The sequence below is a fragment of the Anabas testudineus genome, chromosome 18 (assembly GCF_900324465.2).
Source record: "Anabas testudineus chromosome 18, fAnaTes1.2, whole genome shotgun sequence".
Taxonomy (NCBI): domain Eukaryota; kingdom Metazoa; phylum Chordata; class Actinopteri; order Anabantiformes; family Anabantidae; genus Anabas; species Anabas testudineus.
In genome coordinates, this window is record NC_046627.1 from 7,799,432 (window position 1) to 7,824,536 (window position 25,105).

At 43.0% G+C, this 25,105-nt stretch overlaps 1 protein-coding gene across 1 annotated transcript; it reads right to left on the reverse strand.

Annotated features, from left to right (window-relative positions):
* Positions 1-534: 534 nt before the first annotated feature.
* LOC113168217 (kinesin-like protein KIF1C) lies at positions 535-24,658 on the reverse strand. Its single transcript, XM_026369210.1, has 28 exons — positions 23,998-24,658; positions 15,051-15,178; positions 14,130-14,206; positions 13,948-14,026; positions 13,407-13,507; positions 12,650-12,715; positions 12,389-12,567; positions 11,813-11,924; positions 11,627-11,704; positions 11,465-11,530; positions 11,279-11,357; positions 11,115-11,193; positions 10,855-11,003; positions 9,837-9,941; positions 9,593-9,726; positions 9,187-9,266; positions 8,751-8,826; positions 8,333-8,412; positions 7,938-8,032; positions 7,043-7,126; positions 6,669-6,849; positions 6,425-6,497; positions 6,181-6,279; positions 5,613-5,774; positions 5,224-5,517; positions 4,991-5,080; positions 4,682-4,904; positions 535-4,533 (listed from the first exon to the last, which is right to left on the reverse strand). The coding sequence occupies exons 2-28, from the start codon at positions 15,157-15,159 to the stop codon at positions 3,641-3,643; spliced, it is 3,843 nt and encodes a 1,280-aa protein (XP_026224995.1). The 5' UTR covers positions 15,160-15,178; positions 23,998-24,658; the 3' UTR covers positions 535-3,640.
* Positions 24,659-25,105: the final 447 nt, after the last annotated feature.

Genomic DNA, 25,105 nt, shown 5'->3' on the forward strand with positions numbered 1-25,105 from the left:
TTATGTGAGGAAGAAAGGTCCAAAGTTCCTCCTTGATGTTGTGCAGGTCTGATCCACAGCTGGAGGAGGAGCTTGTGCAGGTTAATACTGCTAAATGTGGTTCAATCAGTTTCATTTACTTTTTTTACATTTTAACAAACTTGGACCAGTAAAATGATGCTGAATTAACTGTTTTTACAGTGCACTCTAACAAGTGTTTTTTGTGGTTTGTTGTTTGTCGTCCTTCAAGTTTTTGGATTGAAATAAAGGAGGAAAAAACGGCTGGTAAAGCAGAAATATTTCTTTTTGAAGTTTGTTATTTCAGTGGGCCTGAAAATCACTTCATTGCAGCCCCACATAGTTTCTTACAAGTAGCTAAATTTAATAAACAGCAACCAGATGTGTAGCAAACGAGCCTCAAAGGTGTGATGAGTGCTTGGTTTATGTTGCTTTACAGTATGTTGGATTGTGTTGTGTGAGTGTGAGGAACTTTTTTTATTTAATGTAAATTTTGTCTGGTGGAGGGACGTCTGGCAAAGAAAGAGGTGAGTCGTGTTTAGTTTTTCATTCTTACTGACAGTTTATTGCCAACATGTTGTCTGCAGGTAGAGCCTGAGATTGGTTCCTGATACAACAAAAACAACAACAGACACAGAAGGAAAAACTTCAGAGGGGCTCTCAGCCAATAGGAGGAGGGCTAGACCTTGATGTCGTTGCGTCCACGCCTGTGTTACAGAGTCGTGAAGTGACATCGCTCTGTGATGTCACAGATTCCGAGGCTGTGATTGGAGCAAAGCTGCAGTGGAATGGGCGGGGCCACTCAGTGAGGGGAGTTCTAGAGTGTCCTGGAATTCGCCATGGCACCGCCCTCTTTCCAGGCCCCTCCTCCACCTCAAAAATCTCCAAAATAGCAAAAACTAAACAAACGATTAAAAGAAAAACGGTAAAATCTGCTTAAGGAAGTAAAACAAACTTAAGATAATGATTCTAAATGAACCCAGAAAGACACACACTGACATCCAACACACAAACACACTCTCAGGTGGTTGCACGAGGGCGAAGAAGCTCCTTGTAGCAGCAGCCAAAAAAACCCAATATTAATCATAACTTTATAATAATCATATTAATGATGATGACACCATGAAGCAGAGTTAAAATATTTAGAATGAGAAAAAAAGGAAAAAGGACAAAAACAGCCAATCGCAGCTGGAAATGGAAAAGGTAAAAAGCATAAACAAAAAGGAAACATTTTCCCATCAAGCCCGGCGGTGGCGGCAGGTTATCAGGATTGTCCCCTGATTGGTCGACTCCAGAGACAACAGAGCAAAACAAGGCAGATAGAAAATTCTGCTGATGTCATGTTTTCTCAGGCCAATCACAATCACTTCCACTTCACTTCACACTCGTGTTTTTTGTTTTTTTTTTGTCATCATCACTGTGGTAACTCTCTCCCTGACTGGCTGCGTGGCCGCAGGGAGCGCTCCCATTAGTCAGTTTGAACCTGTCTTTGTAAAGGTCTGAAAGTAACGGAGGACAAAGACTCGCCATATCCCACCATACCTTGCTCTATACGGGGGCGGGTTTAGGCAGTACTGCTAACTCCCAGCTCCTACTAACAGTAAACATGTCGTCATTCAGGGCAGATTAAACACTTCGATGCTGCGTTCAGTTTGACGTACAAGGTGGGAAATTTGTGGCTGATAGTTTCTACACTTCAGAGGTGCAGTGAACGCACCAATAAGCAACTATTCTGGGCAGCGATAAGTTGTGGGAACATATGGCAGCCTCAACTTGACAACATTAGAAAAATATTTGCCACCATCAGTAACTATGTTGAAAAACAGTCTTTAAAGTGACAATAAATGCAACATGAATTACTCAAATAGAAAAAAGCCACAATTTCCAACTTCCTGACAACTTGTGAAGGTCAGAGCAGTTTATTCCTCGTCTCCTCTCGTCACAACTGCTGTCGATAATCACACAACGTAGTGTCAGATCCTTCCAAGAGTAAATATCACACAGAGCACATTGTAGTATCCCTTACTACAACTCATATCTCAAAGTCCTTCAAGTATCTCATTCTTCCATCTTCTCTGCCTTCTCTTATTCCTCATCTGTCTCATACTACATTTCCCACAGTTCCTTGCTTTCACAGCCCTACATTAACTATAATCCATCGTATTCACTACATCTCCCATTTCTGTTCAATAAGTCAGTATTTCTATATCTCATGAGGCATCGCGTGTCAGGTGTCACTTACTATATTTCCCATAATTGCAAGAGACCGTGAACTCACCATGAGCATTTTTTGCATGTCACAGCCTGTTTTTTAAAATAGACTCATCTTCATAAAAACAAAAACAAAAAAGTCAGGATACACTTCAAATATACACACAACACTTTAAAACGGTTTAACACGCGAGTCTGTCTCGACATTACGACCTCGTCACACTCTTTGTCTTTCAGCACTAACATGTCCACCCTCCATCTCTCTCTCTACAGCAGTGTTTGTCTGTCAGCTCTCTGCTCTCCTGCAGGAGGCGCCACAGCAAATCTTTGGTTTGTAGCACTCAGCGACGCAGCGTTCAAGTCACATGGGAGACGCAGTAAAAACAAGCTTCAAGCTTAGAGAGAACTCCAACAGCGCTCAGGTCATAAATGTGACTTGCTTCATGAATAAGATTCAGTTAACTCAATTCAATCAACAATTCATCAAATGTATTTAAAGGTTGTTTGTCCAGTTAAAATCATTCACGTTTTCTTTTAGAATGCCATAAGGTCGCTTTTTTCCAGACAGTAAATACACCCTCAAGACCAAGATACCAAGTTAAAGTACTGTAGATAGTCTTGGTGTCTTTAAATCTTGGAGTCTGAAACTGCGACCATGGTGATTTAAGGTTGAAGCAGTGTAAACTGTAATTCCCATATAACATGAATGCTTTCTTGGTTAGGCTAAGCTAAGATAATACTTTCATCTGTGCTGGACTTGGCCTTTGCTAGCACTTCACCACATCACCTTAGCCTGAAAAGCTAACTAGTCATCCATTGCTCCCTGCTCAGGCTAACTGACTCCTGACTACTAGCACAAGCTAACAGAGACCACTCAGGCTGAACGAGGCTAGTTAGCCTCCTGGGCTAACAGCGGCTACAACTCCAGTCTATTTAAGTACAAACACCCATCCTGCCCAGGAAGAACAAACTTCAACTAATAAAACAAAACAGCTTCAACCGGAGGCTTGTGCTAACAAGTGCTAACACTTTAAGGCACCTTGTTATAAAAAGCTGATCAAGATCAGAATATCAATCAATAAAATCATTAAAACTAAATCATCACATTGAACACTTTGATCCTGTTTGGCAGCCTGACAGAAAATAAAATAATCATTGTCCTAAAAACACCTAACCCGTGCTAACGTAAAGGCTAGGAGGAAGCCACACACACAAAACACAGCAGGATTGAGGATACAGGATGTGTGTGACATTAGCTGTTGTGTGACCGGCTGAGTCAGTGTAGTAAAAGTGCTGACACAAACACACGCGCGTGCACACACACATGCACGCACACACACACGCACACGCACACACATTCTCACAGCCTATTCTCTACAGCATCAGGACCACCCCCACAGCCAATCAGAGAAGACTGCTGTCAGGTCAGAGGTCAGATGGGCGCCGCCTTGTTGTTGTTGTTATTGTTGTTGTTTTTGAGGTCTGGTGCACTGAACTGCCGTCTCATCCTGGGTGGGGTGTTGAAGCCCCACCCTGCCAGTGGTGGCCCCGCCCCAAGCAGCATGTCAGCAGGTGGGGGCAGGATGCCAGAGCGCGGCAGGCTGTGGTAGTTGGGGTGGGGTCCTGGCTGGAATGGTGCACTGTGGGGGTTGAAGTAGGGATGGTGATGGAACTGATGGTGCTGCCGTTGATTATAATAAAAACCATCTCTGTCTCTGTCTCTGTCTCTGTCTCTCCCTCCTCCTCCACCTCCTCCACCTCCTCCACCTCTTCCTCCTCCTCTGTCCCCCCCTGGCGATACCCCCCTCCTCTGCCTCGGTCGCCCCTGGTGACCACCGCCTCCACCTCCATGATGTTGGTCGTTGTCGTAGTTACCGTTGCCTCGGGTGGAGCTGTCCAGAGAGTTGCGGCGGTAACGGCGCTGGTGGTCTTGGTTGTTGCCCTGGTGATGGTAGTGAAAGCCAACTTGGTTACCTTGGTTACCCTGGTTGCCTTGGTTGCGATGTTGCCAGGCACGATGAGGGCTGGGGGTGCGCATTCGGGGTGGCGGAGGCGGGAAAGGGAGGGGCAAGAGTGCAGGAGACTGACTCTGAGGAGGAGGTGAAGGAGAACCTTTACCCTCCACGCCTCCCCCCTCCTCCCTCGCCTCGCCCTCCTCTTCTCCTCCATCTGCAAAACCAAGAGCCTGCAGGGCGGCACTGGCTGGTCCCCATGACAACCGGTGAGCAGGGTTACTCTTGAAGGGAAATTTGAGCTTGCACTCCTGGGGAGGGATGAAGCGGCCGGTCCCCGGAAGATGAACAGGGACAGTGGGAGAGTTCTGACCTGCAGGAGGGGGGAGACACATGAAGTAAGTAAACTGGATCGAGAAAGTCTACACATCAATTTCAGGTCCTGAAACCACACTCGACACCACATCCAGGTTAAGTCTCCTACATAGTTCTGAAACTTCACTTAGCAGTAAACCTCGGACCTGGGTTTTGGTTCTGTCCTCGTAGTTTCTTGGTGATGTTCTGCTGCTGCAGGTTCAGGATTCGCTGCTGCTCCTGTTTCAGCCAGCGCAGGCGTCCTCTCCTAAACACCGGGTCCTCGTCCATCAGCCGCTGAACTCGGCCCTCCGGCACGTTGGGGCTGTCGCTGGCCCCGCTCCAGTCTTGCTGAGGAGACTCGCCTTCTTCGCCGTTCACATCATCGTCCTGGAAACAAGTGGAAAACAGAGAGTGGTCACACGGCGATCAAACAGACCGAGGATGAGCTGACAGAGCAGGAGGAGTCAGCGCACCTGAACAGGTATGATGCTCTCCATCTTGATCATTCTGTCTCTCAGAGCTTTGATCTCCTCGTCCTTCATGTTGTTCTGCAGCTTCACCTCCTGAGGGAGTCAGAGACATTTGTTTAATCAAAGTGAGATCAAGACGACAGAAGAGAACAGGAAAAAGGATGTTTAGTGTCATTCCCGACTCACCTAAATCAAACGGATTAAATTAAAATGTGCTGCTTAGTAACATCACTCACCTCCAGGATATCAGTCAGTTTATCGATGTGAGCCTTCAGGTCATACACCTTTTCCTTCTGTCCTCCCTCTCCCGTCTCTCCCCCTCCTCCTCCTCCGCCAACTCCTCCCTCCTCTGTGGGGGGGCTCTTCTCCTCTCCAATGCCCACGGTGTCGCACACGTCCTGGGCCACGGCCCTCCAGCTCTCCCTCTCGTTGGAGTCCTTTTTGGCGTACATGCGGCAGAGTTCCTTCATCTTGACGATGGACAGCGCTTCGATCTCCTGTCGGGAGTGACGGAAATCTCCCAGAGCCACCTGTAGGGGGCGCCACACAGAGAGGAACATTTAAAAACAAGTTCTGTGCAGATGCTGCTGGGTCCATGTACAGATGTGGTGTGTGTGTGCGAGACCTCGTAGCAGATCTCTTTGACGGCCTGCATGCGGAGGTCTTCCATGGTGACACGTTTGGGGTCTTTGCTGATCCTCCTCCTCTGAGGGATCTGATAGACCCTGAGAGGCTCCCTCCTCTTCCCACTGCTGGGCAGACCACAGCGCTTCACTATGGACTGCACCTGGACACACACAGACCAGAAGCAGCAAGTTGCATGAACAGAAAAATTGACAGAGCAGCAAAGTCAGAAATCAGTTTTGTCCACAGCAAACAGATTTCTGTGGCTCCTGAAGAGCCTCTTTGCTGTTTGCGTTTTGCCTGTGAATCATCAGGTTTTTAGGTTTTCATCAGGACTAAATGAATCCAGTGATAGTTGTCTGTACATTAATGGTTTCACTGCAAACTGGTATCGACCTTCAGTTACAGTTACTCTGGTCTCACTGACAGAAATCAGTTTAAGACTCTCAAATGAACCCCTCTTGCTCTCTGCTGGCTTCTCCGTCTGCAGCTGTTTGTCATGCACATGTGGCCGATGACAAACCAACTTAAAGCTCTGATCTAGACAAAACAGACGGTCTTATACAAACCTTGTTGGCTGGTAGTTTCTCTCTGAGCGAGGAGATCAGCCTCCAGCTCTCCTCACAGGAACGTTTGTCTGAGTCGTCACCGCTGTCGCTGTCTGCGTACTGAACACACACACACACACACACACACACACACACACACACACACACACACACACACACACACACACACACACAGGATTAACACTGGAGTTCTACTGTCGGCCAAAACGTAAAGTGACATCAATACAAACTGACAGAAACCAACCAGTCTGTGTTGCTCCAGCAGCAAATCAGCCTCTTCCTTCTCTTTACGGTACTGAGTCTCCATGTCCTGCAGTCTGTCATGAAGAGGAGCGCATAGGCTTTAAGTTAAATGTATCAGTGGACTTTCAGGTTTAAAGAGTTTGCCCTACAACACCATGTGAATTGTGTTGGAATTACATAACTTGATGATGTAGGACAGAAACTAGAACTCTCGGTTGGAGTTTTTTACTGGTCTGGTTTTCTACCTCTTCTCCATCTCCAGTTTGATGTCGATGCCTTGTTTCTCCAGCAGCTCTCTCTGAGCGTAGTTCCAGTCCTCCGGCTCCGCCTGCTGCTCAGCCGTGACGCTGCGCTCCCTCTCCAGCCTCGCCTGCTCCGGGTGGTTGAATCGAAACACGTGGTTCTTTCCCATCACGATGCGGTTCCCTAGGAAGAGAGGGAGACAGGGAATTTTCAAAATACACCTTTTTATGTTTTAGTCTGCTGTTAGAAAATAGAGGAATTAATAGTTTTCTCAAAACTTAGAAGATCAAACTCAGGAGTTTGGACTCCAGAGGACAAAATAATTTATTTACATCTGGAACAATGCAGAATAAATGTGTTTGAGTCTCCCTGGTACCTTGTTTGAGGATGACCGCTTCGCTGATCTGTTTCCCGTTAACATACGTTTCCGCTCCGACCAGCGGCTCCAGAGTCACCACGACTACAGAAGAAGAAAAGACTTAAAGTAAAAACACACAAATATCTGTACGCTCGGTAAAGTCAGACACACACAGGGGAGGGAAATGGGAGGAGGAAGAGGAGGCACAGGAAACACAGGCCAGGGCAGCTACTAACAGTGACTGTTCAACGATACCTGACAGATTTCCTGGCAGCTTTTACAGAGAGAGAAAAACAAAGAGTCACTCACACCTGATCTTATAACTCAAATATATATATTATAAACCTCACACCACAGTTCACTGGATTTATTCACTTTGTTACAGTCAAACACTAGTTTGTCAGCACGCGGTCCAGGCTGATGTGTAAAAGTACACAGATTCTACAAGAGAGTTAGTACCAAGAACTCTACAGCATAATCAAAATATATTTATTTATACAATCTGATGAATGTTAACCTGGAGGAGTAGAAATGTACTGAATTAATTAATAAAATGACTCTAATAAAAGCATCTTCAGTTTCTAGGTTCAGGTTTTAACTAAAGACAGTTAAAGATTTATGCTCTGAAGCTGCAGATGTGACCACATGGGGGCAACGTAAACACACTCACTGACAGGAAACCAACAGCAGGACAGTGGGCAGCACTGCAACGCTAAATTTTAAATCAATTAAAAAAAAAACAATTAAGCAGCACGCCACCTTCAGGGAGTTTTTCATTTTTTACGTCTGTTCTCTGTCTTCGATGTGTTTATGCTGATTGATGTTTTAGAACAGGAACACCCCCCCACACGTTTAACTTGTTTATCGACACTGACTCATTATATGAGCACACACAAACAGACAGGTGTCTCACCTTCTCCCTGCTCGTTGGTCTCACTGACGAACACACAGTGAATCTCTTTGATGAACTGACCGGACAGTTTAATGTCCACATCCTGCTGTCCCACCCTGAGACAGACAAGAGAGAGACACATTCAGAGTTTATTTACACATACAAACCATTTTCTATGTTACATATTATTTGAATACAACCGGGCTTTTATTAAACTGGTGATGAAACATGATCAGATCTTCACCAAAGTCACAAATATCAACAAACATATCAAACACCAACTGGAGCCAGGTGCAAACCTGGAGCCCAATCAATAAAACAAGAATAGAGGTGTGGTTTAGAGCGACCTTGACTTAACTAATTATGAGAATATCTGATCGTTGCAGCTCTACGTTAAACATAAAACAGGGTCTGACCTGGTGAATCCCTCTTTGATGTAGTAGAGAAGACACTCTGACATCAGAGGGTCTTCGTTCAGGTTGACCAGGTGAGGCGTCTGCAACACGAAGAGTCATGCGACGAGCGCCGCATAATTAAACTCTACTTCACTACAGGTCGTACAAAAGACGTTCTTTCATCCTGACTCAGCCTTCCAGCTGCTCAGTGCAGATGAAATTAAACCAAAAAGTAAATTCACAGTTCTGTTTTTACTGGAGCAGAAGAAAAACATGAAATGACACATCTGTCATTTAAATTAAAAAGTTTTCTATTACATTTGACAAAGAACATATGAAAATAACCATAACAGGTGTTACACATAGCTCCTATTGAGGCTCATACTGACACAGAGTGCAGTTTATGAAGAGATTGACATTTGAGCAGATAGAAACTCACTCCTTTAGGAGAAAACACGCCCAGCGTTCCTCCGTCTTCTTTGATGGACACTCCCATCTCAGCCAGCAGAGCCTCTCTGAGCGATAAGACACAGAGAAAGAGTGAATAGAGGCGTGATTATTGTTATCTTTCATGTCTGCCTCGACATTGCATTAATTCAATGTCTGCAGAATAAAACTAAAGGAGGAAACTCACATTATTACGGCCATTAGCTGAACTGCGCACCTTGTATATTAATAAACCAGCTCAGTACCAACAATTTACTGCCCTATAAAAAGGGGTCTGTCGCTCTTTTCATCAAGCCGCAGTAATTGTCAGTCTACATATCGCTGACTCATTTCATGTCCTATAGTTTCAGTTTTGTTTGCTTAGTTAAGACTAAAGCTAAACATTAACTAGAGGTACATGAAAAACAAAGCGAGGTTTATGATGTTACCTTTCCAGGCGAATTGATTCAGTCTTTCTCAGTTTCTCCTCCCATGTCTCGTTTAGTTCAGCGATGATTTTCTCAGTTTCCTAGAACACAAAACGTCAGGGTTGGTCCAGGTTTCAAAGTCAGTGTGAGCCTCCATTAGATAAAATTAAGTCATCTCCAACACACTCACCAGCAATTTAGAAAGTTTGTAGTAACTGTCCCTATTAAAAGTAGCTGAATTGTTTATTATCTGCTTCTGTTTGCAGTGTAATCGAGGACGTACAGATAAACATCACGGGATTAGTTTGGAACCAAAGAAAACTTTAAAAAATATAAATTCTTAAGCAAGTTCTGCAGTTGTAAGGAGCCACATCTGTTCTATGATTTCCAATCTTCAGCCTAACAGCACTATCTCTCTCTGCCTTACCAACAGTCTCTCCGCTGCTTCCTCTTTACTGATGGTCTCCGTGGCAACTGCCTCTTCTCCCTCCTCTCCATCCACAGTCAGGTTTTCAGGATCAGCAGGTGCGTCACCTGCCGTCGCCGGTTCAACCTGCTCACCTGCAGACAAACAAACACATTTTGTTTAAAAAAAAAAACACTTGTAGCTGCTGACAGCAGATTGTTTATCAGGTAGGAATTAGGATAAAGTCAACAAAACACACAGTTACCTGGAGGGGCGGAGCCATTCTTAGTTGCAACCCCATTGGCTGTGAGTGCCAGCTGCAGTGGCGAAGGGACAACACCTGCGACGCCGCTGGGGCCGTTGTTGTTGACTTTAAGAGACGGAGAGAAAGCAGAACAGAGTTGGGTTTCATGTTTTAACAAGAAGGAATCTCTGATATGCTGGTTATGTGAAGAACAGCTTGTAAATATCACACACACACACACACACACACACACACACACACACACACACACACACACACACACACACAGTTGCCGTTGTCTTTAAATACCCGCCTCTAAACATGCCGCACATAGACATAACATACATACCAAACTCAAATAAAACACACCCCACTTGAAATACAGTTAATCAGTTTATACATGATGAGTATTACATGTGTGTATTAGTATATACTGTGTAAATACTAGTACAAGTATAAAAAGTACAATATACTGCATAAAACGTATTTAACAACTTGTTTTATTCTGTTTTCCAGTATAACGGATTTGCTATGTGTATAATAATGTAATGTGTGTGTCATTATTACTGTATGAGTATACTACTATGTAGAATGTATGAGTAAACACCAGTATAGTGTATCTAGTACTTTAGTAATTCACTTTTTAGTACTGTGTGTATACTATTATTGCTACATATGCATACTATTATGTACAGTATGTGCCCCAGTCTATTGTACACAGCGTGCACAGTATGATACATATATTATGTTTATGCACCAGTGTGTACTACACAGTATATTGTGTGTGTGTGTATGTGTCCGTATATTAGTATAATCTCTATATTTATTTGTGCATATACAAGTACAATCAATACAGAGTAATGTGTATACCAGTCTAATCGATTAGTTGTTTACCAGTTTAATGTATTTATAATTTGTAGATATCACAGTTATCTAAGTTAACAGTATATGCGTTTACTTGTACTTGTTGTACTATCCAACATTTATTTTATTCCAGGATACCATTATTATACTGTATAAATTGTATATTTACACGTACTGGTATTGCACAGCAGTTCCTGCAGGCCCTGGGAGAACAGCAGGTTCCTCAGTCTCTCTACTTCGTCCTTCAACTCCCTGATCAGTTTGGCGTTTGGATCTTCATTGATCACAGCGTTACAACGGATCTGTTTGGCCCGGTCAGCGTATCTGGAACCATTTGGGACAGAGTTAGATTAGATTAAAGTGGATTTATCTCACCCTTACAATGGAGCTGTCAGGAGGTTACATGTTAAAACATAGGACACGTCAGTATCTGACCTCAGAGTGCTCAGTGTTTCTTCATAGTTGATGTCAGCAGGACTTAGAGCAGCAATCATGGCCGTCCGAGAGTTCCCCCCTGGAATAAAGCACATTAAAAGTTTAATGTTATCACCAACACTTGTTCCAGTGGTTATAGTGTCCCTTATAGTAGCTGTAGTTACCCAGGTTTTCCTTCAGTAACCACGTCAGAACAGAGTCTCTGTAGGGAATAAAATCACTCTTCCTCTTCTTGCTGCTCTGCTGTTGGGGGCGGAAGAGGAAAAGTCGTCATTCATCATAAAACAAGAACCAGCAGCTTCACTTTTCTGTGTTAGAAACTTTCAAACATCGACTGTGTGCTGACTTACCATCTCGGCAAGAGCTGATATCACTTTTCCTAATGTGGTCAGGGACTTGTTGATGTTTGCTCCTTCCTGTACAACAAACACACAGTAGGTATCAAATAAAGGCACAGTGAACGTGAGTATGTTCATAGACACTGTTGAGATTTAAGTCGAGCCAACTCTGACCTTCAGCCTGGTGCCCTTTGCCCCAGATGAGTCAGCTCGCTCGCTTCCAGCCAGGTCGACCAGACTGATCTTACTGACCTGAAGAGAAAGTTAGCAGCACCAGTGTGAGGTGGCACTTTAATTTAAAGGTACTGGATCCTCACATGTACAACACAGAGTTCTCACAACCACTTAGAGGACACCGACCTTCTCCGTGTCCAGACTCGTCATCTGGTCCCGTCGTTTTTGAGTGAAGACAATGGTGAAGACAGCGTGTGACCTGGACGACGTCTCATTCATGTTCGTGGCAGCAACCGTCCTGTAATTAATAACTGGGCGTAAATAATCGATCACAGACTCAATAGGTGAATAATTCTGTTTACGTTAAGGACAAGTTTGGGATTCAAAGCTTGTATATAACAGCATGAAACTATTTGATAGATAAATATGTCAAACGATGAATCAGTTACGTGAGAGAATTATATTTCTGCACTTTATTTTTAGTGTCTTTAATTTGACAAAACAAGGTGTTGAACAGGTCACTTTGAACTTCTGATGGGCATTTTATATTTCTGGTAATACTACTTAGACCAACTAGTGCATTCATCAATAAAATAACTATATTAACCAGATAACGATGAAGTCATGAGCTCAGCACATGTTCAGCACCAACAAACACACTTCCTTCACAAACTTCAGCCTTGTTTAGTTCCGATTCCAATTTGATTAGTAGAAATACTTGGATCTGTGCTGATGGAAACTATCCACAGGAGGAGGACTGACCGGGCTTTGTTGCCGGCGTCCATCAGGTCGCGGATGTCTGTGAATCCGGTCACAGCCAGTTTGGAAAGGTCCTCTACATACGGCCCCAGGATTGGATGCTCTCGAACCCGCAGAGTGCCCTGGGACTTTGGGTTCAACAGATCCCGAACTCGCTCACAGTAGATCTCCATGTAGGACACCTGGAGACGGAGGAGACAGCGTTCAGTCGCTCGGCACTTACTGAACAGATCAGTTTGACAGAACAGATTAGAGCGGGGTTACCTCCACAGAGTAGGTGAGGTCGGGATCTGTGTTTTCTCCTGTTCTCTGAAATAACTCCTCACACAGCTGAAAACAGAGACACGGGATCACTGATCAGATTCAATCATTAAAATAACAAAGATTCAGTTCATAATTACACATAATATAGTGTTTCCCTTGCTGCCTGGTGTTGATTCAACTTGACTCAACTCTACTCATCTTTATAAAAAAAGGAGTAGAGTTAATATGAGGCTGTGTCACACAGTAGAAAAACACCATCATACTGTTGTGGCCTCTAAAAAACAACACTACACATCAGAGTGTTCCTCCTACATTCTTCTGTTGAGGGTTAAATCATGAAGAAGGAAAAGGCTCAGGAATCTCCTCTGCAGATTACATATCATTAAAATGTTTCCACTTTTTTTATGCTGCTACCTTCGGGAGGAGCTCTTCTCCATAACTCATTAAAAATAAGCTTCAGATTTCTCAAAATGTGCTTCTGTGGGTCAAATCCAAGTTATTTTTCTGGAAAAGAACAGTAATGTAAGTTGGGTCGGACTTACTAAACAGTAAAAAATGCAGCCCACGGTTCCTTAACTTAGTTTTATCAGCTTGTTGTCATTACAGAACAATTGGTAGATTTTTTTTTGTTTTACATTCAAAAGTCCCATTGGAAAAAATACATTTTTACACAGTTCATCAGCAGATGATAAACAAATGATGTTAAATAACTAAGTCACTTTTTTAAGTGTCTCTCTCCATTTAACAGTTTCTGTACCTGTGGTATGATCCCTTCCTGTCCAGGCTCCTGTTTTCCCATCATGGTGTAGCTCTTTCCTGCACCAGTTTGGCCGTATGCAAAAATACACACATTATATCCTGGAAAACAACAATAATATCAGTTACTGTTTATCCTGTTTTCAATTTGACAAAACAGCTGAACAACCGGACCTTTAACTATTTATCAAGGTTTCACATCAGCAACACATAATTTTAAAAGATACTACCGAGACCCATGTGTGTTGAGAGCAGATTACATGTTTTCCCAAATTAAGTCTCAAACAGGCGTCATTAGCATACGTAGCATGAGCATATTCATAACCATCCTGAGTGCTGACACCAATAATATTAGTGTTTTTTTGCACCCACAATATAATCTGTAACATAATTGTTATTAGTATTAACCCCTGTTGCAACATCATTGAGATATTTAGCATTAGCATTCATTGTAAAATCATATTAGCATCACGCTGACATCTTTATTTTCATCTTTGTTATGATGTTGTGTAGCTCAGTGCTGACACATATGGTTATTTTACCTTCGAAGGCGTGCAGCAGCATCTCTTCTCCAATGTCCTTATATACCTGCCTCTGAGACGCAAAGCTGGGGTCATCAGTCTGCAGAAACACACACACACACACACACACTTCTGGTTATTATACTGTCTGTGCAACTACGAATCATTTTTCAAAGTGTATGTCAGAGAGTGTGTGTGATCACCGTTGTGTGAGACCAGTACGAGTAGTCGAAGGTAAAGTTCTTGGCTCCATCTTTGGGCTGTTTGGGGTTTGAGATACCTGGAAGGGGACAGACAAATAATCAAAAACAAGCAGAGCCTCGACCTTGTTCGTCTAGTTTTTGTGATGCAGCCCACGGCCAGCAGCATGTAGACAGACACACATGAAGGTGAAATCTGCACACGTCCACCCCAACGCTCACTGAACATCTGACTCTGACTACGTCCGTCATTAACAAGTTCAATGTATAAATATCTGCGTGGACAGAGAGCGTGTTCAGACGGCTGCTAAAACAATCCTGCTGCAGCAAAGTCTATTAATAAGCATGTTCATGTGTGTGTTACTGTGGGTGTTTAAATAGCAGGTTCACGTGACAAGCAGAGGCATTCTGGGATTGCTGAGGCCTTTTTTAAATTATGCAAACCTCCAACATAGGAAGACTGGGACTGGGAAAACGCAGGATATTAAATGTAGTACAAATGCTACTATTTGAGACACAACAAGTAATGAAATGTTTAATAAATAGGTTATATTTAACATTCTGCACGTTTTCTATGCCGGACTTTAAATTCAAGCCATTTAGTGACATTGATAACGTTAACTCCTTTGTCCCTGTGAGTTTTATCAACTCAAGTTCACATTAAAATGACAAGTCACAGCTCTGAATCTGTGCAAAAGTGAAGCTTTGTACAGTGTCTAAACACAGACAGAATGTGATGTGAAGAATGAAAACCTCACTCAGCAAACGTCATGTCAAAAGAAGGATCTCCAGTAGTGGTCTCAGAGGAGGAGGACATGTCTATAAACCACCTCTCAGGACTTTTAAAGACAGCTTCTCAGCCTCTGAGACCACTACTGATCAGTCGTGTGTGTGTGTGTGTGTGTGTGTGTCACAGTGTCTTACAGGTGCTGTTTCCCTGCATCTGGATCACACACTTGGCATTGCGTCCGATCTCTCGGGAATTGAACGGGCGGACCCGCACCGCCACTTTGACTGACGCACCCGCCATCATTCAGCTTCACCCACTCCACCTGGGGACGGAACAATGAGAACATTTCACTTGTGTGTCATCAAACTGTGATGTTTATCTAATCCAGGCTACATTAATCCGGGTTCATCTTATCCCCTTGTTGTGTTGATCTTCAGTAACACTGGGCTCTCACATTAAGAAGATGACGTGACTGCAGGTACATGAGGTCAGTGTGTTGGGAACTCTCCCAGAATGCAGCAGTGAAACACAATCATGAACAAAGGTCTCATTTTAAGTGTCTTTCTGTCTTTCACTGCTTTTATGTTGCTCTAGATTCAGCACCACAGTTTTTCCTAAACCTTTATCGCAGACTATGAATCATAAGCTGTGAGTCACAAGTCACAAAGAGCAGCTTTACCCTGAGAACAGTTTGTAGCTCATCTTTTAATAAAAGGTGGTGTTCAAGTGACAAAACCTCACCTTAATGTCAACAGTTCTTCTTTAAGTGTTAAATTTTATTCTACCTACATATATATTTTTTTTTTTATATAACTCTTCACAGTAGAAAATTATTCAAAATGGTGATATGATGCCAACAGGTGACAAATAATCTGCGTATTTTAACATAAAATGATAAATAAATCAACCAAGTTGTTTCACAATACCACGTTTTGAGCCAGTTCTCTGTCAGTAACTTTTACATTTTCAGACATGTGGCAGAGAACCAACCTTATAATCTGGATTACCTACGTACAAAGAGCAGAACTCTGAAACACACAATCCACTCTCTCTCTCTTTCCTTTCTCAACTCCTCAAACCACTTTTCTCCTCCTCTTTTTTTCCTCATTTTACAACCTCCTTTCCTCTTTTTCCTCCTTTTCTTCCTGCTCTCCTCCTCTCTTACCTTTTCTTTCCCCTTTTTCTTACTCCCCCTCCTTTATAATCATCATGTCTTTCCACTTTTTTGTCCTCTCCTCTAACTTATCTTGCACATTCAGGCTCTCTTTTCCTATCATTAACGTTCCCTAACCCCTCCTCCTCTTCTTTCCTTCTCTCCCTTCCTCCTTCTTTCATGTTTCCACATTTTTTTACCCTCTCTCTCTCTCTCTTTACATTCCTGTCCTCTGTTATGTGTTTCCTTGTCGCTATGGAAGCTGCACAGCTGTCTCCTTTTATACTTTTTCTGCCTCGGTGTGTCTCCATCTCTCAGTTCCTTTTTCTAATGCCCGTTCTCTCTCTTTTTTCTTTCATTTATCATGTCCCCCCTCTCTCTCTTTCTCTCTCTCTCTCTCTCACTCTCTTTGTCTTTGTTGGCCTTTGTTGGACGCCCACACCTCAGGCCTTTAAACCCACACAGTTAAACTCATGGGAAAACACCTTGTCAGATAACGTTACTGAGTGTGTGTACACGTCTTTATGTCGTTGTGTGGACACATTTTTGTCCTGTGCCATCACGGTGAGAACATTTTGCCCCGTATACTTCCAAAGGGTTCTCTAAGGGTTAGGGCTGGGTTAGGTATGAAGCGCTGATGTTTAGGTTTAGGGTAAGATGCTAGAGAATGTGTCACGTCAACGAGTGTCCACAGAAGACAAAGACACAAAGAAGTGAGGGCTGTGACCGTGTTATTGATGAGTTCTGTGCAGTTTATCCGTCCGTGTAGCCTCCGCCCCTACAGTTCCTGAACTCTGGAAAGAACCACCTAGATCCCCAGAGCACGGTGTTCTTTGTGCACTTGAAGTGAACAGTGCCCCCCAGTTCCTCTGGTTCAGTTCCTGAGTTCCTCAAAAGGTTTCTGGTGCTCTGGGAAAGTTCCCACAGTGGAAACGCCCCGATAGAGACGGTGTCAGTGTTACACATGCTGTTCAAGTCTGCTATCTTATTCCCCTGAGCCACAGAGCTTCTCTATTGTCCCCAATCTATTAAAAGCACATCAGTGAGTCAAACTCCATTATTAACATAGACACACGTAGACTTGACGTAGAGTCAAGACAAATAATCGTGCAGATGATTTATAACATCCCTCACTGTATTTAAGACTATGAGTTAAATATCTGATTTTGTCCAAACTACAGTCTAAACCATAATTTTTCTTTTTATTATTAGTTTCTGTAGTTTTTCAGCTAATGTTTCAGTATCTGCCCGGCTGCAGTCCTCTCACACTTCCTCTGCAGCCTCTCTGAGATTTGTTTCTTTCAGCAGCACAGACGACGCCCAGGATGCTAATGCAAAAACAAACAAATGAAGTAGTGGCCGCACTGGCCGCAGACACTCCTATGACTCGCAGGTGTTCCTCAGTCTTCCAGTAGGACGGACTCGCTCACCTTAATCACTTTTTTAAATTAAATCCACTTTATTACAACTTGGATCACACTTTAATCCTGTTAGTTGGTGTTGGTGGATTGTTATTTTTTATTTTATTAATAATTATTATTTTGGTGTAATAAACCATCAGGGCACGTACAGTATAATGGAGTGTGTTCAGTTAATACATTTTCAATTAATCCTAATCATAAGCTTTTAACACATCTTCCTTCAGATGCGGCTAGACGTAGTGGATCAGTCGAACTAAGCCAGGTTGTACTGGTTAAATTGAAAATCCCATCTGCACTCTGACTGCAGATAGGAGATGGGTCCTTATGCAGGCGTTAGTTTTCTTTGACGTCACTATTCCAATTGCCCCATGCCTGCAGTACGTTGTGAGCGTATCATTACACTTTGTCCAGTTTTCCTTTGAGCTGTGAAAACATTTTTGTCACTGAAGTCATTGCCGAGCCCCAGAAGAGTCACAGCGATAACAACCATCATGTTACATAAATGTTATTCTGATGTTCCACGATCGTCACAAGACTGAAAACGAGCCTTACCGATCTAAACTGAGTTGAATTCATTCCCTCAACTGTTTGTTCCATCTGATGTTGCTCATCGTCATTCCTGCTGCTACTGTAACTCTGATCTCTTGTGCTTTTGATTTCATTTCCAACTTAGTGGTTATATAATATAAAATGTGGTTAAACAAGAGGTCTGTGGACGACCTCCTCGTGCTATGGCGCTGTTCTCTGCAGAGAACGTGGTGCCATAACAGAGATATACAGTGGTGTCGACAAGGCCCAGTGCATCATTCACATGTGACAATAAACAACAAGCATCAAATCACTTGCAGCCATTTGAGCTCTGTTGGTGCCACATGTTGATTCATGTTTTGGAGCCACAAACCCTGAGAGGAACCTGCAGGTCCTCCACACTAAGTCGATTAACAGTGCTTTTCCACCACGTGGTATCAGATCAACTCGACCCCGCTCATTCTGGAAAATGTGGAGGGGAGCACTTGGTGCTTTTTTGGTATCACCTCTGTCGAGGTTCAAGCTAAACTGAGGCGATACCAAAACATGATGTGTGTAAAAACACTACACACTGATCACATAGAAGCATTAACCACAGTCGTCTGAACTCTGAAGTGAACTCTCCTGACTTTGGTTGCTTGTGTCACACTCTCCAGCCACATAGTAAGTAACAATAATCACACTCTTCAGTATCCTCCTTTACTCTTGTGTGTGTGGGTGCAGTGGAAATCAAAGCATCCAACCTGGCGCCAAAACTAGTCGATCTGATGAGTTCATAAATATCAGGGATTTACCTGGAACAACAAAACAGGAACTGGCCTCTAGAGTAGCTTTGCCTGGTTTCTCAGTCTCTGCTTGGGTTTGTTAGTTCAGCCACTGGAACTAATCGTGTTAAAGTAAAACCAGCTAACAGCACATTACAGTAACACACACAGAGGTCTGATTAAAAAGTGAACAGCGACATGACACGAGCTCTCAACGTCTGAGCAAATGATCAACAGCAGAAACTAGTGGAGCTCGTTTGGAGGCGGATTAGTGGTGTAAGAAAATATCAGTAAGCTTCAGTATCACGATACTGTGTTGTTTTTGTGTTACTGTGTCTATGTAATTAAAAGGCAACGTCAACTTCGTCTGGGTCAGTAAGTAGTACTAGGATTTAACTTTCTGTAGCTGTAGGGGCCCGGAAATCTTTATTAGTTATTTAAAAAGTAAAAGCAGAAGAAGACCGAGGACTGCTAATGGAGAGTCCGCCTGAAAAGTCATTTTCTGTTCCTACGCAGTGATTCGCTCGGCTGAACAGCCAATCATTATAAGTCGGACGATTCAACTCACTGAATCCTTTATTTTTATTTATTTGTTCCATTATTTGAATGAAGCCGTCTGTGAACAATTGGGTGTAAAGATCAGTTTGTTCCAGCTGTTTTTTAACGTATCACTCAATAATCAATATTTCAGCTCATTCTCATTGATTGACTGATTGATTTAGTCATTAAAATAAACTCTTTGGTCACTGACCTAAACTCAACCTTTGACTTTTGGTTAATAAATCTGAAAATGATAAAAAACTAAACTGAATTCAATTTGATAAAGAACTCAGAGGGATTCGGATTTGATACTGGTTCCAGATTCAGCTGATTGAAAACATGTTTTAAATGTTCCTACAGCACAAACACACACAGTGTGTGTGTTTGTGTGTGTGTGTTTGCTTTGTCAACACAGCTTCAAGTCAGCAACACAGCAAACACACACACACACACACAGACAAGATGGAGGACACAGATACAGGATTGTGCTGTAATCTTATTGTGTGTGTGTCTAGGTGAGCGAGCAGCCTGCATACCACAGAGCACGGGCAGAAACGCTGACATCACATCACAGGCATCCCATCACACACACACACACACACACACACACTCAGCGTGTGGTGAAACAGGCCCAGCTAGTTGTAAATCTGCTGTCTGTTAGACAAACTAACCAGCTGTTTAAACACACAGGACAAGACAGAAACACAAAAGTTTGCAGAGCTTCAAAGGGGAAAAGTTGCTGTGGATGAAGGTTCGCAGCTGAAACCGTCCGTTAGCCAACGAGCTGCAGCAGAAAGAGCCAGAAATTACACAACAGTCGTCACACCGTGTGGAAACAGAGCCCACGTTTAATGAATACAGCTCATGCGAGCAGCACAGTTGGAGTTCAGAGGCATTTTTACATCATCAAGTCTTTAAAAACTCCTTCACTGAATCAGCTTTTATCAACAGAATATGAGAAAATCACCCCGGAGAAAAGCTAAACTTGCCACAATAGCAACTAGATTAGCTCAAATCTGACTTTGTCTCCTGCCTGTGTGTTCAGATTTAATCTAATCTCTAATGTAACCTCCTCCATCAGCTGCATGTGCTCCGACTCCTGCAGCACCAGCGTGTTTGTTCATCTCCACCTTCGTCTGCCACTTTATTAAAGGAAATAACACCGACAGATGAAGACAGATGTAAACTACAACCCTAAGAAAATAGTTAAATTAATGTTTAATGTGGTATCTACAGATACTCCGGCTGCTGGTGATTGATTATTGATCAGAGGTGAACACGTTAGATCACCGTGATGATGTGATTACAGCCATGTGAAGAAGGTCTGACGCAGACAAACTTGGTTCCCATGTGTAGGCCTCTTTAAAGGAATGTGATAATGAACGGTCTTCATACCACACACACACACACACACACACACACACACACACACACACACACACACTGAGCTAAACTTAGCCATCAGCTCGACCCGACGCCCAGTTTGAAGAACATTTTACTCTCTGACACTGTTTGATTTCGACTCTACGTCTTGTGCACATGACAATGACCACGTGCTGCCTTCACATGCCCTGGGAAATACTGTTATCTAGACAAATTAGCATCCCATTCAAGTCCCCTTGAGTCCTTTGTGAAATCTTTTTCATTGGCTCTTTTGGAACGAAGACATCGGCTGTTTAGTTAAATGTCTTAGTTTAAACTTTTATTAACAACTCAACATTTAAGGACTCAACTTTTTCTAGTATCAAAGCTAAATGTGTGTAGTTTAAGGACCAATCACTAATCAAGTATGACAGCGACACTGACAGCTTTTTGAAAGTCGCCCTGGAAACTAGTATTTGGAAAAACTGTGTTAACAGAGCTCATTTCAGGCATCTCACCAGAAACCCAGTGACTTCAGGACAGGGATACAGGAAGTGCTGAAATGCTTCCCGGGTTCTGAGGACATGACTAGGGTGGTTTCTGCTCCAAAATGCCCCTCACTGGCCCAAAAAGCATTTTCTCCATAGAGAATCATTAAAAAGAGGAGTGGTATAATACGATGAATCCATTTATTCGAGCATCACAAACCCTGTTCGTGTGTGTAGGCTGCTAAGAGGCACAGCTGGATGAAGTCCAGTGGTGACGTTACATCCACTGTTCTTTCTTAACTTTAAAACAAATCCATGGACGTCCTGCTGAGTTCAAGGGTCACATTTGTTAAAACTGCTGCACCGTCTGCTTCACTCAGCCGTGCAAGCAACAAACAAAGCACTTCTACTTTGCCATCTCGTGAACTTAATATCCCACTACAGTGATGCTCTCTGCCCATGTCACTAAAAACAGCTGCACAGTTAAAAACCAACACCGTCCTGCTTTAAATCCTCCTTCATGAAGGTGACGTTCAGTTTCTGATCACTTTGATTTGTCCTGTTGTTGAACTGTTCTTCATTTCTGCTCTTTAACCTCGACTTGTTGACATAAATGAGACGACATAAGTCAAACACATTGCATCTGTGTTTGTATTGATTTTATCAGATGGTGATGTAACAAGGATTTTATCAGTCAGCTGCCTGTGTCACGCCTCACCACTCAATGTTTGTCAGCTGAGAGGAGCAGGAAAAAACAGCTTTTATTGTCATGTAAAGACAAAGTTCAGGTGAGTTTAGTCGCTTAACGTGGAGGAAGGTCTGAGCTAAGTGCTAAACCTGGATGCTAACTCGTGTTTCCACTGAGATGCTAACAAGTGGAGCGTCTCAGACACTTTGTGCTGCACGGGACGTTTAACATTCCTCACCTGGAGGAGGTGAAGGAAACAACGAGGCCTCTCATTATGAAGCAGACGACTCGTGTTATCAACTTTGTGCTGTTGCCTAATAACATCAGAGCAGAATCCAAACAACATGCAGCTATAAATACACAACACACATGCAGATAGCTGAGATGCCTGCTGAGAACTGCTTTAGCCACTCAGGCTAACGTTAGCAACACGAACAGTGTGCACTGAACGTGGATCTCTGCTCCTCTGTTGACAGCAATGTTGCCTCTAAATGTTGCTCTGATCGTCAGAAGCATGTGGACACCCCAGTGCGTCTGGTTCGTCCCTACAGTTCCAGAGAACAGAAATATTAAAGCTGCAGCACAGTCATAATTAGTTAGTTTGTAAACAATGAAGATTGGTTTTTGGAATCACATGTCCACATACTCCACGTCTGCATCGTGTATTTAGATGTTAAGTAGAAGTCGACATAATAACAGTGAATTAAAGAACACGAATACGAACACTCCCTGTTTTTGTTACTGCACCTTTAAAAATCCACAGGTGGTGGTGTTGGTACATGAAACATATCTTCAAACACATCATGAAAACATGACTGGTTTGTATGATGTGTTTATCATCTATTGCCATATTTCTACTTTTGTTAAAGGTAAAGGTACTGAAGTGGGATAATGGCCATGTCAGTGTTATTTATGAAGTACAAGCAGCTATTCACTGTTGTAGCTGCTCGGGATGAAGCTACTTGCTTACTTACAACCTGCTGGTTGTTTGATTCATGTTTGAATTAATCGTCTGTGAAGCTGCAGCAATTAATTGATTTTCTTTGTTTTATAATATTTTGATTGTTTGTGGAATAAAATATGAGGTTCAAACAGTATTTTAGCAAATCAGAGCAGTTTCTTTCACATTTGATGACAAATGTCGTCACAGGTACCCAGAGCGACACCTTCACAGGGCTCAAATCTTTATTTTAGTTTGTATTTGGTATATTTATATAATTGCAGTGAAAAGTACTGTATTTGTGTAGATTTTTACTTCAGTTTTCCATTTTACAGTACTTAATGTAAGTTAGTACTTAATTACAGTACTAACTTATTTATACTTTATAAACTATACTTCATACTTTTCCTAACTATATTTCAGAGGTAACTACTGTAGTTATTATTTACCAGCATGTCGAAGTTCCTTAAATGTAACATTAAATACTATAAATGTGTCATTCTGCAGTACTTTTACCTCTGACATGTTTTCCATACATTTTTAATGTAGTGTTTTTTTTTACTTATTGTGGTATTGGTAACTACTTAGATTAAGTAAAAGAATGAAGTACTATGTTCACCACTGAGCTATACTGCCAACATTGAGCGTACTAATAAAACAATAAAATAAACAGTATAAGTATATGTCAACAGAGATTATTCCCTAGTTTCTAACAATATATTAAATATTACTTTACTATGAGTATACTAATATTATAATTAGAAGAAAAACTACTAATTAATGGTAATTATTAATTTATATGATCTCTTCATGTGTTATTATTTATTTTTTAAACTAACTACACCAATCAACACTTTAAAAAGTACTAAATAACAAGCAGAAGTACCTCTAATTATTTACTCAAGCTGAAGTACAAAGTACACACTCTAAATTTACTGTAAAGTACAAACTTACTGTAAGTAAAGTACTCCACTAGGAGGGTGAGATACTGATACTGAAAGTATTTGAAATAGTACAGATGTGTCCACATGTGTCTCGAGAACACAGTTTGAAGTAAAAAATACTCGTAGCAAGTACTTCAATGTACTTAGGTACAGTACTTTAGTCACTGTTCTTAGTTACTTACTATTACTGTATATTACGTTATTATTACACAGGCCCAGTATATCACCGGGACCCGGACCGGGAGGACCCGGACCGGGAGGACCCGGACCGGGAGGACCCGGACCGGGAGGACCCGGACCGGGGGGGACTCACCTCTACCGGACCGGAGGAAACCGTCAGTCTCGTGGAAGCCACGCGCTGATCCGTTCACACAGTCCCCATTTCTCGGTTCACGAAACAAAACAACAAACAAACAAACAACTAACAACCGGGAACCGGGCGGAGGGAGCAGCCGGGGGTCCAGCCGTGGTCCGGGGTCGGGGTCTGGTCCGGGCCTGTCGGTGCCGGACACCCAGGCGGAGAGTTGGGTCGAGGGGGCGCTGCTGGGTCGGTCAGCGTCACGTTGGTACAAAAGTTCAACTCGTCCGGTTTAACGGCGGCGGAGGGTCCCGACTCGTCCCGGGACCCAAGTCCGCGTCCGGTGAACCGGCGGAAGAAGAAACGAGCGGAACCAAGTCGGAGAAAGTCGAGGCCCGCGGCTCCTGGGCGGTGAATCACGGCAGGTCCGGCCCCGAACTAGTCGCTGAAACTCGGTAACAATCCGCTGGTTGGTCCGGGCCGGTGTTCGTGGGGGGAGTTTACCGGCGAACCGGGAGGTTTTACCGGACAGTGGACTTTTAAATAGAGGAGACGGAGACCGGACAGGGGGGACAGAGGCTGGCCGGTGGCCTGGCCGCGCCGCGGGTGTGTGCGTGTGAGCTGCGGGCGCGTCCCCGCGACGGAGGAGTCGAGATCCGGGAAGAGAGCCAGCCAGTCAGCCGTCAGCCCCGGGGCCCGGGCCGCTCCGCCCCGCCCTGCCCGAGTCCCAGCCCCGGTCCCTCCTCCGGAGGTCAGACAGACAGAGGTCTCACTCTGACTCACATTTGCAAGACCAATGGTTCAACCAGAAGCTTCTTTAAAGTACTTTTAAAGAAGTACCTCAGTACATTTACTACATACTTTATTTCATTCTATTGTCCTTTAGTAGTTTGTAGTGTTGGTTCCACTTTTTACTTACTTACAGAGGGAAATGTCTTAATTTTAACCGTGTTACACTCTGCTGAGTGTTACTAGTACTTTCCTGGTAATTACTACAAAGAAGGATTTTTTTTACATAACAGAATATTTTACCGTAATAGTTGAACCTAAATCATTTTAATACTTTTATTACAACCACCACTTATTAAAAGACCATAGTAACTAGTTAAAGTCCCTCATAATC

Bases quoted from the DNA above. Each gene is read 5' to 3' on its own strand.
- LOC113168217 (XM_026369210.1), bottom strand. From the start codon at position 15,159: ATGATGGCGGGTGCGTCAGTCAAAGTGGCGGTGCGGGTCCGCCCGTTC. The intron at 14,207-15,050 runs GTAAGACACTGT...GTCCCCTTCCAG, and splicing joins GATGCAGGGAAACAGCACCT to GTATCTCAAACCCCAAACAG. The intron at 6,498-6,668 runs GTAGAAAACCAG...TCTTCATGACAG, and splicing joins AAACTGGAGATGGAGAAGAG to ACTGCAGGACATGGAGACTC.